Below are 14,591 nucleotides of genomic sequence, written 5' to 3' on the forward strand. Positions count from 1 at the left end.
AAAGTCCTTGGTTTTAGTGATTCTTACATCCAAACACAGCACTAATATTGTTTAGGTTATATGTTATTTTGCACTTTAGGAAAGCAAAGGTAGAGGTATACTTTAAGGTCCAATAACAGGTGAAGACAGGATCTTCATGCTTTAAACCAACAATCTGTGCATGACAAGCATGCTGCATGTGTCTACAGTTAAATAAATACTGAACTATTGAGTAAAACACATTTAAACAAAGCATTTTGTAGTGTCATAAGTCTTTGATCAATAAAAAACAATCATACCAAAGAATATACAAAAAAGGGGTTTAATTTGCACACCGTTGCAACATGCTGTAGTTATGTTTCCTAATGCAATCTGTGATCCATCACCCACGTGCTCTCTTCACCTTAAAATGTGCCCTGATCAGATCGTTTAAATTCACACACTTTTAATTTTAAGAAACGTAAAAAGGTTTTTATGAGCGTTCTTACAGCATATGGAAGAGATTACAAGAGACAGCACACACTTTCAAGGGTGTTTATGTGCATACATGCATGATTATGTATTATATGACCTGAAATTATAGGGAATGTGTTGCTGAAATGTGAGTGTGAAAGTCGTTCTGAGCCAATGTAATGTCATGAGGAAGACACAGACAGAGTTGGTAGTGGAGAAGTGGAGTGTGTGGTGTGTGACGTGAGCTCGAGTGTCTGTCAGGCCTGTTGGAGACAGTGTGGTCAGATAAGAGTGACAGGGCACACTACAGTTACCAGCAGAGTCAGACGATACCATCACGTCAAAGCCACAACGATAGGCCTAGACTGAGCCAAGACACCCAAGACCTCACCACAGCGTATGGGAAGGGTACAAGATCACACATCTCAAATACACAACCAATACACATGCCATAAACACAACACAGATGTCATGCTGCTGTCAGCATGTTTTGTATTAACAGGATAATAGTATTGCTGTTACTAGGCTAACACTAACACAGTAAATTAACTTAGTGCTTAGAAATGTATAACATACAGGAAACTACAAATGACTACATATAGGTTCCAGAAATGGATTATGAATGAACGATCTTCACTGTGGTTTGTATTTACACAGATACAAACATGTACACAGACATTCCATATGTTCCTCTGTTAGTTTTGTTTTGAAATGCATCCCTTCACTGCTAAAGAAGAAGAGAGGCCAATTAGAGGATGTTACATCAGGTTTCAGGAATTTGCCTAAGACTTTGGAATTAGCCTAAGGATAAAGCAAAGGTGTAGAGAATGACTAAGGGTGAGTAAAATGACTAAGCACTCAGAAGAATGATTTAAAATGGGCAGTCAGATTTAAACGATAATACATGCTTCAGCCTTTACACACCCATACCAGACAGTCAAAGACAACTCATTGGGCAACCATGAGAGTATCACACTCCTTCTTTGACTTTGTCTTGTATTTCTTTTCTGATATTGACTCCATTGAAGTGTGAATAGGACAGGTCTAACAGGCCAGGCAGGATGTGTGTAAAGTCCAGGATGTGTCGCAGCAAGCTGCATGAAGTTCCTCACACACCCACCCACACACACACACACACACACACACACACACACACACGCGCGCGCACACACACACACGCGCACACACACACACGCACACACACACACGCACACACAGGGAGTCACCCTTATTACCTTATGCTCCATAGTCCTCTTCTCATTGACAAACAATGTAAAGTGCTACATCTTCAACCACAAAGGTTGCATACGAAAAGAAAGAGATGCACCGGTGACAACTCACTCATTTAATCCATATTCGGGCATCCTTGTCTACAGAATTTTTTTCAGTATAATCTCATGAATTCTGAAAAACTATATTGTATTCCATATTCCTATATGTAATTGTTCTGCCTCAATATGAGGGAAAGTATTTGATTTTGGGCACAATTTCGCATTCTGAACTCTGTATAGCAATATTCAGTGGAGCCCCCACATTTATAAAACTCCATTGTGGTGTTTTTCATTGTCCTGTGGTGGTCAAGTTGATGGATTTCAGAGCAGTCTGGCTTAGTAACATCATCTAGAAAATACTAAGAGCGAGACTTTGCCATGACTGAGTGAAAGTCCAGGTTATTTATGGGAGTGTGTGTAATTAGGCACAGATCTGACTGATAAGAAGTCCAGAGATATGGATCACATGACAGTTCCTTTGCTGTCATGATATCAGGTTTGTAGCTCATTGTTGCACTGAGAATCTTGGGACGTGGTATTCGTGTTTTGTTTTTTTTTTTGGAAATTTTGCCTTGCTGATTTCAAATCACAGGATAGAAATATTCATTTATTACTTATAAACTGCTAGGTGAAATTTGATTCATACAAACTGTGTGGGTATTCTTATATAATATTAACATATCTTAAATTTATTATTTTATTTTATTTTTCTGGAAAGCAATACAAGTTAATGTTTATTAGAGAGTTTCTTTATTTATATTTTGTTACAGATAGCTTGATATTTTTTATGGATTATTTTAAGTCAATAAAATATCCTTCTTTTGTCAGAAGTGACTGTGCAATATAGTGTTTCATGATAATCCTCAGTGTTCTTTTCATCTAAATGAGCAATACACAATAAAATCATTCTCGTGAAGATCCATTAGACATATTTATTGTAATGATAAAGATACATATCACTTACCAAAACAGGCTACAAAATAGGTGCCTTGAAAAGAAGCAAAACACATTGAAGTGTTCAACACTGGTGACGTTTTTAATAATGCGTGTGTTATAAATGAGCTTACAGTTAACCCCTCCCTTCATCCTAACCATTTCATAGGTTTCCTCAAGTTAATTACAGGAATGTTTCAGTGATATTTTGTCAGGGTACTAGATGCATTTTTTAATGTATTTAGAACTCTTCAAATTAATGGAGAACTTTAGTACAATCAGGTCCTAAAATCACAAAATGTACATCAAAATGGAAGAAATGTATCTTAGTACCATCAGGAGGATTTAATTTAAACAAAAGTGTCTACAGCTGCATGTTGTTTTTCTGCTTACCTGGGGAATTAGATTAGGGTTGGACAAATATGTTCCTGAAATTAATGAAAGCGTTCAATGTGTTTAGGGCACAGAGTAATGACAAGCATAATAATTGGAAATTTCAAGTAATTAATAGCTCAAAACAGATGGGTTTCTCCTCAGACGTTCACTCCTGGTTACAGAAACCACCTGATACATTTCTCTCTCATGCTCCCATTCTCATCCCATCATTACTCTTTCTTCTCTCCTTCCTTTGCATCTGACTTTGGCTCAGGCTTGTTCTTTGGTGGTGGGCTGTCAAGGAAGAAGTCATTGCAGGCCACGGTGAGTGCACCCATTAGGATGATGAACTCAGTGAAGTCCACCTCACCATCATTATTGGCGTCCAGATCACTCATCACTCGCTCCACGGCATCCTTGTCTTGTGCATTCTTTTGAAGGACAAATGGGAAGAAACAGAATTAGTGTTGATTCTGTTCAGTGCTGTTGGGTGTGAATTTGGAGAATAAAGAAATTTGTATTTGGGAATGAATGTAATGTGTGCTTAAACAGATGTGAGAACTTTGTGGAAAAGGAACAGTATGAACCAAACCATACCATAACCATAACATAACCCAGTAGAATAACCCAGTTTAGGGGACATCATAGTATCTCCTGTGGTTTTGAAGAGGATGACATTAAATGACAAAGTCTTAAATTGTTGGATTAGGACTTAAGAGGATCACTCAATTCGATCATTTCCTCTTAGTATGTTTGCATGCGTGATTTCAGGAACCTTTTCAGTATTTTAAAGGGACTTTTGTGACATTATCCATGTCATAATTTTAACAGTATGACGACACTTATCGCAGTATACCATCATACCGCTGTATCATTGCACCCCTACTTGGACACAGAATCATTTTAAATATGTTGAACTCCTGGATGAGTGTGAATGTGGGTAGTATGTATGTAGTAAGTATGTATCCTTAAATGCAATGAGCATTTTTTGACACGTTGTAACATGCCACAGAGTACGACTGTAGATTGTCTGATACTACTCTTGAGTAAATGAGTCTTAAATGTGTTAATTTTCATTAATCTTTTCGTTAATCAGATGTGTCTTCCAATATACCTTTTACATATTGTTTTGTTATTTGGTTTCGACATGACATTACTTCAAGTATAAATGTTTTTCTAAACATTTTTTCTGACCAGTTGTGAGTGTTATATGTGTGACACATGATGTGTGTTTGTCTTCTCACCCCTAGATAGTTTCCCAATTCCTCTGTCAGTAGTTCTCTTAACTCCCCTCGGCTAAGTGTGTATTTGTCCCCTTCTTTCCCTGAGTACTTATGGAAGGTCTTGATGAGCATCTGCATGGCGCTCTCCAGGTTAGTGCTTGGTTCTTTAGCCATGCTGCAAGGCATTCAAAAGGTCAAAGGTTAAAGACAGACTAGCATGGCCCACTCTTGTCCCAGCCACATGTGGGGTTACATGACTGGCATGGGTGGAGCTTTAGCTCAGTAGAAATGGCACAAGCACAAGAAGTAGATGGTGGGACAGAAACACAATATCCAATTAGTAAAATTAAGGTACAAACCACAATCATAGATCACCTAAAATGGACCAAACATCACATTTTCTCCATAATTCTTCATAGGTTTACAAGTTTTCTCATCTAAACTGAGAGAGAGAGAATGGAGGATATGGGTAGAGATTAAAAAAGGGGGCGCAACATTCTTACACATCACAATTTGAGCGTGGCATCTTGGTTCTTCTGTCTCCAGGCTTGCCAAGCTACTGGGATTATACAGACACAAACATAATCATTAAAAAGTAAAGAATCAAGAAAAAGGAAATTGTAAGAAACACCTGGCAATCACAAGCAGTTTGAGGTGATAGAATAAGACTGTAGTGTTTGTATTAGTTTTGTATTAGCATGTCACCTGAGGTAGACAAACTGCAGAAACAGCCAGTTATTCTGACTTGTGTGAACAGCTTAAGGCCACATTGCACAAAATCCAAAAAAAAAAACAAAAAAAAAAACTGTCAGTATGTAGATATGTTGAAGATAAGTCATTCGTAGAATCTGGCCAAATAATCTGAAGTATTCAATAAAGACTAACACACGTTAAAATGAAAGGAAACTCAATTAGTAAAAGTTCTCCTAGGATGGTTGTAATGATAATGGGTTTATTAAGTTAAAAGGTCTGTAGCTTCCTTCTGTGTTAATATTTAATTCAGATTCCTGATAATAACTCGTAATCATAAACAATTAACTATTGTGAAAGATTAGCTGGGGTTAAGACAAGTTGTTTGGACTTACAACATATGTTTGTTCCTTGCATGCAAGTATTTAAAGCAATTTCACTAACATGAAGCATAATTCGTATTAAGCAATGCACCATCTAATTTCACTTATTAATTCATTACAGACTCTAATTAGCCAGCTCAGATGGTGCTGTGGAACTAATACCTACAGGCAGTGTGAACTCAAGAACTGGTATAATGTAATGCTGGTTTAGGTGCTATCTAGAACATGTAATGAAGTTACCAAGGCTATGGAATTATTTTTCAGATAGATAGATTGCACAATTACAGGTTGGAACAGTAACATGGCAGTACAAGCAGCACTATGGTGCATCACCCAAACAAAGAATCCAAGCAAGAATGTGAAATATGGCACTTTTAAGCATACAGGTATTTTGATGACATCATAATTAGCAAGGCTGAAATCTGTAGGATGAAGAATGATAATGAGAAGCCACAGCAACCATGACATGGATGGTTACAATATACAGTGACCTAGTGACAACAACATTAAAAATTAGTCTTTCTGTTTGGCAGATTTATACTTTAGGGAACAGGGTCACATCAAATTGATATGGGTTGTAAAAGTCATAGAATATCTAAGAAAAGAATATAGATACAAAGGATGCCTAAAGAAAGAAATTAATTTAGCTAAATGCAAAATGTTAAACAGCCCAGAGTTATCAATTAGAATACAGTATGTAAAATTGTATAACTAACATTTGCAAAACAATAATTAGTGCTATTCATTTCTACATTGGTAGCTATACTGATGAGCAGTCATCAGATAAGAGCTAGGAAAGAAAGAAACCTTTAGCTGTCCATCTTACCTGAGTGTTGCTGAAGAGCCTCCTTTGTCTGTGACAAAGAGCCAGAGATGCAGACTGATAGAAAGAAGCAAAGAAACGGATGAGGAGAGAGCATCTCCAGGTCTTAAATATCCTTCACTCCTGTTCCCTCCCTCCTCTTGCACATCTCCATCAGCTTATGTTTCTCCATTCCTCTATCGTCCACTCCTCCTGCCCTTCATGCTGTCTTGTGTTCACCTACTTGATCATGCAAGAAAACTCAACACATAGAGATGGCTTTGGAGTCCTTTATTGCTTTTTAAATCAGCATAGCATAGTCTTAGTTTTGAAACTGTACAGCATGGCCAGAGTAGATGTGCTTAGATGTAGATGTTTAACCACAGAATGGCATGGCAAAGCTGTGAATTTCTCAACTAGAGAGACTTTACACAAATAAATCTGATTAAGATACTTTAATTAATTAATTAATTAATTAATTAATTTATTTGAGTAGACGTAATAGGAGGATTCGTGGTCTAATATTCTCAAGTTTAGGATCTATCAAGTCGAAAGTAAAGTGTCACTCAGAAGATCGAGCTAATATTTAATCTAAGCAGGAAAGGGCCAGGCAGTAAACATGTTCAGCCATGTATGTGTATATTTGCTATTGTTATTAAGAATTTTTATTATTTAATAAAAGTGCATTCTGTGATGGATATATACATACATACAGTATATGCAAGCCAAGAGCTCTAAACATTGCGCAACCTGCCATATATCCACATCAAGTGCTGCATAATAAAAGATGTTAGCAACTGTAACTGTAGTGCTAACCTGAGGAGGCTGGCACAGTGGTGTCCCATATCGCTTTCCAGAGCGACGGCACATTGATAATGCTAACGTAATGGAGCCCAACGTCACAGCGTCAGCCACACCAAAAGCAAACACAACAAGTAACACAGCCAAAGGTTTACATAGTCAAAGCATACACCTCCTCTGAGCATACACCACCCCTATATACATGTGCTTGACTTAACATTGTCTGATTATATGTGTAAGCTAAACATTTTGGAAGTTGAAAGGACTGCTTAGAGCAGAGCTAACGAGAAAACAATTATACATGTATTCTGTGGTAATCTATGGATCTTTGTGTGCCTGTTAAAAAAGCATACAGTTTTGGTGTTTATATTTATATCATGTTTTTATTGTTTGTGAAATTTACTGAAAATTAAACCTCCAAATAAGCGATTGTTTCTGTCTTTGTAAAACAAATTGAAATACACTGAATGACTCTGATCTTTTAACAGACAGCTATTCTTTTCCTTTACACTGCTACTGAAAAAGGTAGTTGTTATATATATATAGCAATTTTTCAGACATTACAAAAACTGCTTCAAATTAGATGAAAAGCCTAAATGAAATAATATATAAATCTATATAAAGTAATATTTCCAGTTTCAAGCCTATGAGACATTATCAGGTAACTGAAGATAGGGGTGAAGAATATATAAAGTATACATGGTTAAGTAAAACATGGATAATTGTAATAATAACTGACCAATGTCATAATTTTTTAGAGATACATACATACATACATACAAATGATACATTGAACATTTTAGTGGTCATTGAGATGCTTCTTTATCATTAGTATACTAAATTAAATCCCCAATCAAGAATGGCCAGAACTGTGGTTAGTGAAAAAAAAACAGATGGCAATACTTTGTGTGAATGCATGGAGCACAGCCATGGCATAAACACTGTCAAAGTTGCAAAAAAGCGTGGCAGAAAGTGAACTACATTAGCAGGTGGTTTAGCATTCTGTACCAATCTCATTTATTCTCAGCTGCACACTGTTGATTGAAAGCCTCTAACAAATATGACCTAATTCTTATTGGGCCTTTATTCCAATTTTTTTTTTTTCACCCTGGGGAGGTATCCCAAATATTAGTGATTGATAACACACTCTAGAGCTCATTTTAATAAATAACAAAACTGTAAAATAACTTATTTGAAACAGTGCATTTACGTATTGCAACACAAATAAGAGTTATTAGAAGAGTCAATACTTTGCACTATTGCAGCAGACTTTGTTAGCAGTGTGAACAAGACACATAAAACACACCCAGCTGATAGAGAGCTCTAAATTACTTTACCGTCATTTGAATGTTACATCAAATCACAACTAGCACGTCCCTGCCTCGGTGGTCCAATACTTTAGGCTCCCTTGGAGTCACATGGCGGGTATTCAAATCCACAGGTTCTAATTTGTTAAGTGTTGGTCATTTTTAGGACACCACGCACCTCATGTACCAGTTTTGTAGCAAACAAAGCTAGTTGAATGAGAGAGGAACACAAAATGCAAGTAGTATAATGAGTATATGGCACATGAAGAAGAATATAGTTTAAGCTGTTGAGAGCAGAATGAGCTTAGACCAGAAAGGAGCAGTGTATGAGAACACACGAGCTACAAGATAAATGCTCAAAGAAAAATGTTTGTTTATTGTCATGCAAATGAGTCTTAATTCAAATTTGGCAGTGGTATGACAAATATAGCTCAATATTAGTCAGCACTTGTTATGAAACAGTGAAATTGTGTTAGCATACATGCTAAGCAACTCAAAGTGTACAAGGCCTAAACTATTTGAACATATGTAGAAAACTAAACAGGGGTGATAGCCGGGGTGTGAGTGAGCCACATATGGGCGTACCGTTATCTTAGAAGAACACCAGGGCCATTTAATTGAACATGCCAATGAAAGCATCATTTGTAAACATATTGGTAGAGGTATTGTGTAACACATTTAAAGATCCATGTTGTAATGTAGTGTTAATGTAAATACAAATCCAAATACAAATCTTTAAATGGATAAAATACAATACATATACATTTTGTTAGTTGTGTCTATTTAGACCAGTGATTCTCAAAACTGTCCTCATGCACCCCTCAGACGTTCCACATTTTTGCTCCATCACTGTGTTGTTTGACTTGGTGTAGAGCAAAATGTAAATTATCTGGAGGGCTGGAGACTGTCTGAGGACTGGTTTGAAAAGCACTGTTTTAGACAATAGACAAAAGGACTTCCAAATAATATTGAGTGGTTTATGCTTTATCTAGTGGTACAAAATGTAGTGTTGGTCAAATTTGGTTAGCTGTGAAATAGTAAAAAATACACTGAAATAAAAACAAGGATAAGGTCTTGAGATGTTTTCATCAACTGTCTCAAGAGCCTACGTGCGCTCCTCTACTTCTATCACCCCTTCTACATTTTCTTCTTCCTCTACCAATTCCACCACTTCCACTGCCTCATCCTTCTCTTTGGCTGGTTCTTCCTCTTTTACAGCTTTTGCTTCTTTCTCAGCCTCAGGCTCAGCCTTCGAGGCTTCAGGGGCCTCTGCCTGCGTTTCTGGGCCTGAACTCGCCACTTGGGTCTCCTTGGTGCAATGCTGCTGACTGACTGACTGTGCCAAGTATCCGATCAGCGTCATGTACTCCTGGAAGCTGACTTTTCCATCTTGGTTGGCATCAAGACCTTGACGCATATTTTTGATGGCCTCAGAGTTCTCTGTACCCTGTAACACAATGACACACATTTTTACACTTCTTAAGTTAAGCTCACAATGAATTCATGTCTGTCAAAAACATTTAAAACACTACGAAGAATCATTAAGTGTTAATTCACCATCTTTCATTCACCATCTCCAACTTCTAATTTATAAATGCTAGTAAATCATTCATGATATAACAATGGAAAATCTAAAAAATGCCTTATAATGAGGTTCAAGGGATACTAAATTTGAGTCATTCCAAACTGGATAACTATGTGTAGACATGTATTTCCTTTTGGATGATTTAGCCTAGCCCTCAGTCTTCCTGGGATCCAGATCCACTACAACCCTGACCAGGATAAAGCACTCACTGAAAATTAATGAAGGAATGATGATTTAGCCTATCAATAGCTTTAGTTCTGGCATGAAACAGGCTTCAGCCAGGATGGATATAGAGCTACCCAATAGGTAAATGAAAAATGTCAGACCCCGAAGGTATTGTTTTCAATTGATGTAATGGTGAATGATGAGACTGAATAATTGGTCTGGATTTTGTAGAGGAAGGCCACAGTTCCTAACCGTCAATATGTTGTTCAGCTGGTTCTTCACTAGGCTTTGGAAGTCCTTTCCTCCAAGGTTCTCCTTGCCTTTTGCTGACTTCAAGAAGACTGTCACCACTGTCTTGATAGCTCCTTCCATGTTTGCTCTTACCTTAGCACAAGCATGAAGAGAAGACTGGATTGTATGAATTATATAAAGAGTTATACATATTAGGTCACAAATAGGCATATGTAAGCTGCATATTATATGCAGTTTACCCAAACCAGACAGCTTATTTTACTGATTAGACCTGTTTGGCCATTTCCAGATTTTTGGTACTGAAATTTCAGAAATCCAGAAACCAAGAATAGCTCCTCTAAGCATCTCTGAGATCATATTTAATGTGGGTTAGTACACAAATGGCAGAAACTGACCCTACAACTGCTCTGAAGGAGAAGTGCTTGCTCAGTGGTTAAAGCTCTTTGCCAGTGACTGACTGTTATTATTACAACTGCCATACTGTGAAGGATTTAATGTTGAGAAAGGACTCTTGACCATTAAATGCTTAAGGCATGCCGTACAATGTCTAAGCCTTCACTTTGACCCCAACTTCCTTGCAAAAAACTAGTGTGCCATTCTTACACAAGATGTATGTTATGTACAGTATAACCCCAAGGTCTCTGGCTGCTTGGTAAGTGATAAACATTAGATACTTCAGCTGGTTTAACTAGAAAAGTGAAGTGAGTTTTATGTATGAAGGTCTTAGGGCTGACAGTTGATTGCAGATAAGGGAAGAGAGGAGGGAGTCGCCTCAATGACTCTCCTGATCTTTGATAGGTCATCTGATCTCCTGAAGACCTTACTGCACAGTGGCTTTGTGTTACCTGAGGGATTACCTGAACCCAAACCATTTTTGCTCATTCTATAGCTTGCCAGCTGTAATGCACTGACTATGTTCTCTGTTTACGTACGCAGTCACACTCCTTCTTGGTCAGTTGCTCATTTAGCTGTTCTTCTCTTTCACTCTGTGTCGCATACCATTACTCATATGTCATAACACCATCCCTTTTTCACTACGCAGCTGTGAGTGAGGGAATGCTGCGATCCAGTTATTAAAAGTGTCTGCTCAACAAGCAAGACGCATGCCAGAAATTCATATGAGCAGTGAAACAGAAAGTGATACAGACACAGTTAAGGACAACAGAAAACAATCAATCATTTGTTAGTAGCAGGGATTCCATGTATGGCTAACTCCGAGTCACTGAAATATGACTAGTAAGTTAGATGAGACTGAATTTTATCTTTGTGATTGCTAGACTATGTCAAATCAAAAGATGAGAGTCAGTTTCATTAGAAAATATGACTTAGTAAAGTTAAAAAAAGTGTGCACCCTGCAGTCTGAAGCAATATGCACATGTACAGTGACCAATCACGAAACCTAGCTATTAGACTAATTAGCAGAGGGAGAACAAGCTGACACAGTAGTAGCTTATTAAAGTATTTGGTTTCATAGAGTGGTTGCCAGAGGACTGAAGGCTCTACCGTGTGAATCTCTGGCCTACAGCACAGGAAACGCAAACCATCCTCTAGATCACGCTATGAAACCCAACCATTTCTGATTGTCTAAGGCAGTCACCATGCTAGCCAAGATATTCGTTTCTGAAGCTGTAAGATGTTCATCCATTTGAAATTCAAACTCTACAGTCAAAGTCATTTCACTTACTTCCATTACTTAGAAGTGCGTAGAGCTCTTTCTCTTAGGTTTCCTAATAGCTACCATATCTGATGTAGGAATGCAGTTTGTTTACCATTCAGGAATTACACCAAACCTCCATGTTTTATATGGGATACACCCTCTCAAGGGACCCATAATCACTACATGAGACGATTTATATAGTCTTATTTAATGTGCTCTCATGAGAGTAGTCAGTCGTGTATGAGGATGAACACTTTTCTGAACTCAGCTGTGGGAATGCACTGACGCAGCTCGCGCGTTTCTGAGATAAGATGAGGCATAAGACTGATCTACCAGGTTACATCCACAGCTACAACTGTTCTGCCCACTTGGATTCCTCTGGGTGTCTCAGAATGACCGCTGGTGATCTCTGCTATTTCAGTCGCGGGGTCAGGTTAATAATTAAAGACGCCTCCGGTCAATCATATGCAGATCATCCCCGTGCTGCCGAAGCTCTGCTTTTCACCGTCAGCAGTTTAGCACTAATTTCCCCTGAGAGACTGGCGACCAATCAAGTCACTAATCAGCCACTAATTTCCTTAGTTTAAGCTTTCTTCTGATTCAGAGCTTACCATTCAGCATCATAGTTTGCACACACGCGCGCGCGCGCACACCCCTGAAGCGCGTCATTAAATATATAGCTTAAGCCTCGCGGGCTCCCGTTTCTCTCCAGTGCGCGAAGGGGCTGAAGGAGACTTGCGTTTCCTCCGAAGCGAACGCGATACACCGTGTGAGCTGAAGGACGACGATAAAGTCGCGACGCCATTAAAGATTCACACAGGAACAAGCTGACGCGCTGCATAAATAAACGGCGGCGGCGAGCGCGCGCTGTCACTTCGCTGCTGCAGCTCGCGCGCTCTGGCAGGCGGAATTCCTGATATCCTCCATGTGATAGCGCTGCTTTCAAACCGGAAACGTTTATATACAAGCATACACCGAATACACATTTTTGATCTTTACATTCTAACGTGTCTGTGATTACAGGCTGTGCTTCTGAGTTTGAACAGTTCGGGTTTATTGCGATATAAACTGGAGTGTAGGCTGAGAGTCCGAGCTCTGGCATACAGAACCCACACTGAACATCTGGAAGAGCTTTTAGGGGTTCTTGGGTTGTCTCACTGGCGGAACCTCTATACATGCCTGCAGGAACCTTACTGCAGTACTGCTGGGGGGGAAAGTCCTAAAAATGGTTCCTGGTGGAACCTTCTTTTTTTGGGTTATAAAAAATTAGATACATGTTTTCTCTGAATGGTCCAGACGAGTAATCGGACAACATTTGGTCTTTGTCAGACCTTTTGTTGTTGTTTAAAATAGCTAAGTGTTCAGGAAAAACTCTTCAGGCGCTGTCTATCTGCCAGGATCTTCCTAACTCGCAGCATATAGAAACCATTAGGCCTGCTTTTCTAACTCGAAATCCATGTGTTTTTCTCCTGCATGTTATCAGAGACACAGCTGTTATGGGGAGTGTATAACAGATACACAGAGAGCACATTTCATTATCATTCTGACACTCAGATGTGCTGTGTGAGCCAGAATAACATCACCTTCTGCTGGGAAAACACTGGCATATTAATAATAATAATAATAATAATAATAATAATAATAATAATAAGTGGTAATGCACTTTATTATTTGCTTTTTGTAGTTGTCTAATAGTACAAATGTCTTTACCAGGTTAATAAGGCGATTAATTAGCTTATTAATGCTGCTTTGTAGATTTCAGTATGTTTGATCATCGGTGAGAGAGAAAACCAGTTCCATGGCGAGGAAATTCCTGAGCAAACCCTTTCCCTTCACTGTGCACAGTGCGCCATATTAAACCCCGCAGCACAGCAGAGCACACTGTAGCTTAAAAGTTTCAAATCGGCCACAGGATTACTTTTAGCCATTAAAAAAGAAAAGTGAAGTGAAAGTGTGATATTTAAAGGCAGATAATAAAGGCGTGAGTCTGCACGAGCCGCAGTCCCAGGCCAGTCCCGCACTGGAAGGGCGGATCGAAAACGTGGCGCTTCAAACCCGCCATCAAACAGCGCCTCGGAAAACCCGCACAAACCTGGAAACAAAGTCCCGCAGAGAGAAAAACGCGCAGCCTACAGAGGTGCACTTACCATCAAAACACTCCGGCACTCGAGCGACTGACCTAACCGTGCTTTACGCCTCTTTTCCCTTCCAGTCTCTTCTCTAACAGCAGGGAAAAAACTTGTCAAACTAGAAGAGCTGGAGACAATCTCTTCCGCGATTTGGTTTTTTTCCTCCTCTCTTAACTTTTTTTCCTCCCTCGCTGACAAGTCAGAGGGCGTGCACACGGGAGAGAAAGACTGGAGGAAGCAAATCTGTACAGGACGAGTGTAGGGGGAATGTTGGCAAAGTTTCAGAGGGAAAACCTTTTACATTATGAACACAGGCCACTTCATTTCAATATGTTGTTGTTGTTGTTGTGGTTTAATGGCATTTCAGTTTAGAGCTGCTACGATACACAATACACTGCGTGGAGAAGGGAGGGATTTACTCTGGAGTTGCAGAAGAGAGGACGGGTGTGGGTGTGTGTGTGTGTGTTGCACAGCACAGTAAAATGTAGGCTAGCGCTTGGTGTTTGTCATTGAGGAGCAGGACATTTACCACATTATCAGGACAGACCTTTCCACTGATTTCCTCTCTGAGAAGTGTGTATTAGTT

The 14,591-nt window shown here is 38.9% G+C and overlaps 2 protein-coding genes across 4 annotated transcripts; both read right to left on the reverse strand.

Annotated features, from left to right (window-relative positions):
* Nucleotides 1-2,550: 2,550 nt before the first annotated feature.
* Nucleotides 2,551-8,413, reverse strand: s100s (S100 calcium binding protein S). 3 transcript variants are annotated; one of them, XM_026928111.3, is made up of 4 exons: nt 6,134-8,413; nt 4,738-4,790; nt 4,256-4,409; nt 2,551-3,442 (listed from the first exon to the last, which is right to left on the reverse strand). In XM_026928111.3, the coding sequence occupies exons 2-4, from the start codon at nt 4,758-4,760 to the stop codon at nt 3,242-3,244; spliced, it is 378 nt and encodes a 125-aa protein (XP_026783912.1). In that variant the 5' UTR covers nt 4,761-4,790; nt 6,134-8,413; the 3' UTR covers nt 2,551-3,241. The 3 variants fall into 3 exon arrangements, with proteins under 3 accessions (XP_026783912.1, XP_026783911.1, XP_034157474.1); XM_026928110.3 differs by having other exon boundaries at nt 2,552-3,442; nt 4,738-4,793; XM_034301583.2 differs by lacking the exon at nt 4,738-4,790 and having other exon boundaries at nt 2,552-3,442.
* A 160-nt stretch (nt 8,414-8,573) lies between these two features.
* Nucleotides 8,574-14,183, reverse strand: s100u (S100 calcium binding protein U). The gene is made up of 3 exons (XM_026928109.3): nt 14,024-14,183; nt 10,220-10,351; nt 8,574-9,664 (listed from the first exon to the last, which is right to left on the reverse strand). Exons 1-3 carry the CDS (start codon nt 14,024-14,026, stop codon nt 9,323-9,325), a joined length of 477 nt encoding a protein of 158 aa, XP_026783910.1. The 5' UTR covers nt 14,027-14,183; the 3' UTR covers nt 8,574-9,322.
* Between the last annotated feature and the right edge of the window lie 408 nt (nt 14,184-14,591).

This window comes from Pangasianodon hypophthalmus, chromosome 29, assembly GCF_027358585.1.
Source record: "Pangasianodon hypophthalmus isolate fPanHyp1 chromosome 29, fPanHyp1.pri, whole genome shotgun sequence".
NCBI classification, from domain to species: Eukaryota; Metazoa; Chordata; class Actinopteri; order Siluriformes; family Pangasiidae; genus Pangasianodon; species Pangasianodon hypophthalmus.

Bases quoted from the DNA above. Each gene is read 5' to 3' on its own strand.
- s100s (XM_026928111.3), bottom strand. From the start codon at position 4,760: ATGCCACGCTCAAATTGTGATGT. The intron at 4,410-4,737 runs GTAAGAATGTTG...AATGCCTTGCAG, and splicing joins CCACGCTCAAATTGTGATGT to CATGGCTAAAGAACCAAGCA. The intron at 3,443-4,255 runs GTGAGAAGACAA...GTCCTTCAAAAG, and splicing joins AATTGGGAAACTATCTAGGG to AATGCACAAGACAAGGATGC.
- s100u (XM_026928109.3), bottom strand. The intron at 9,665-10,219 runs GTTAGGAACTGT...ATTGTGTTACAG, and splicing joins AGCTGAACAACATATTGACG to GGTACAGAGAACTCTGAGGC.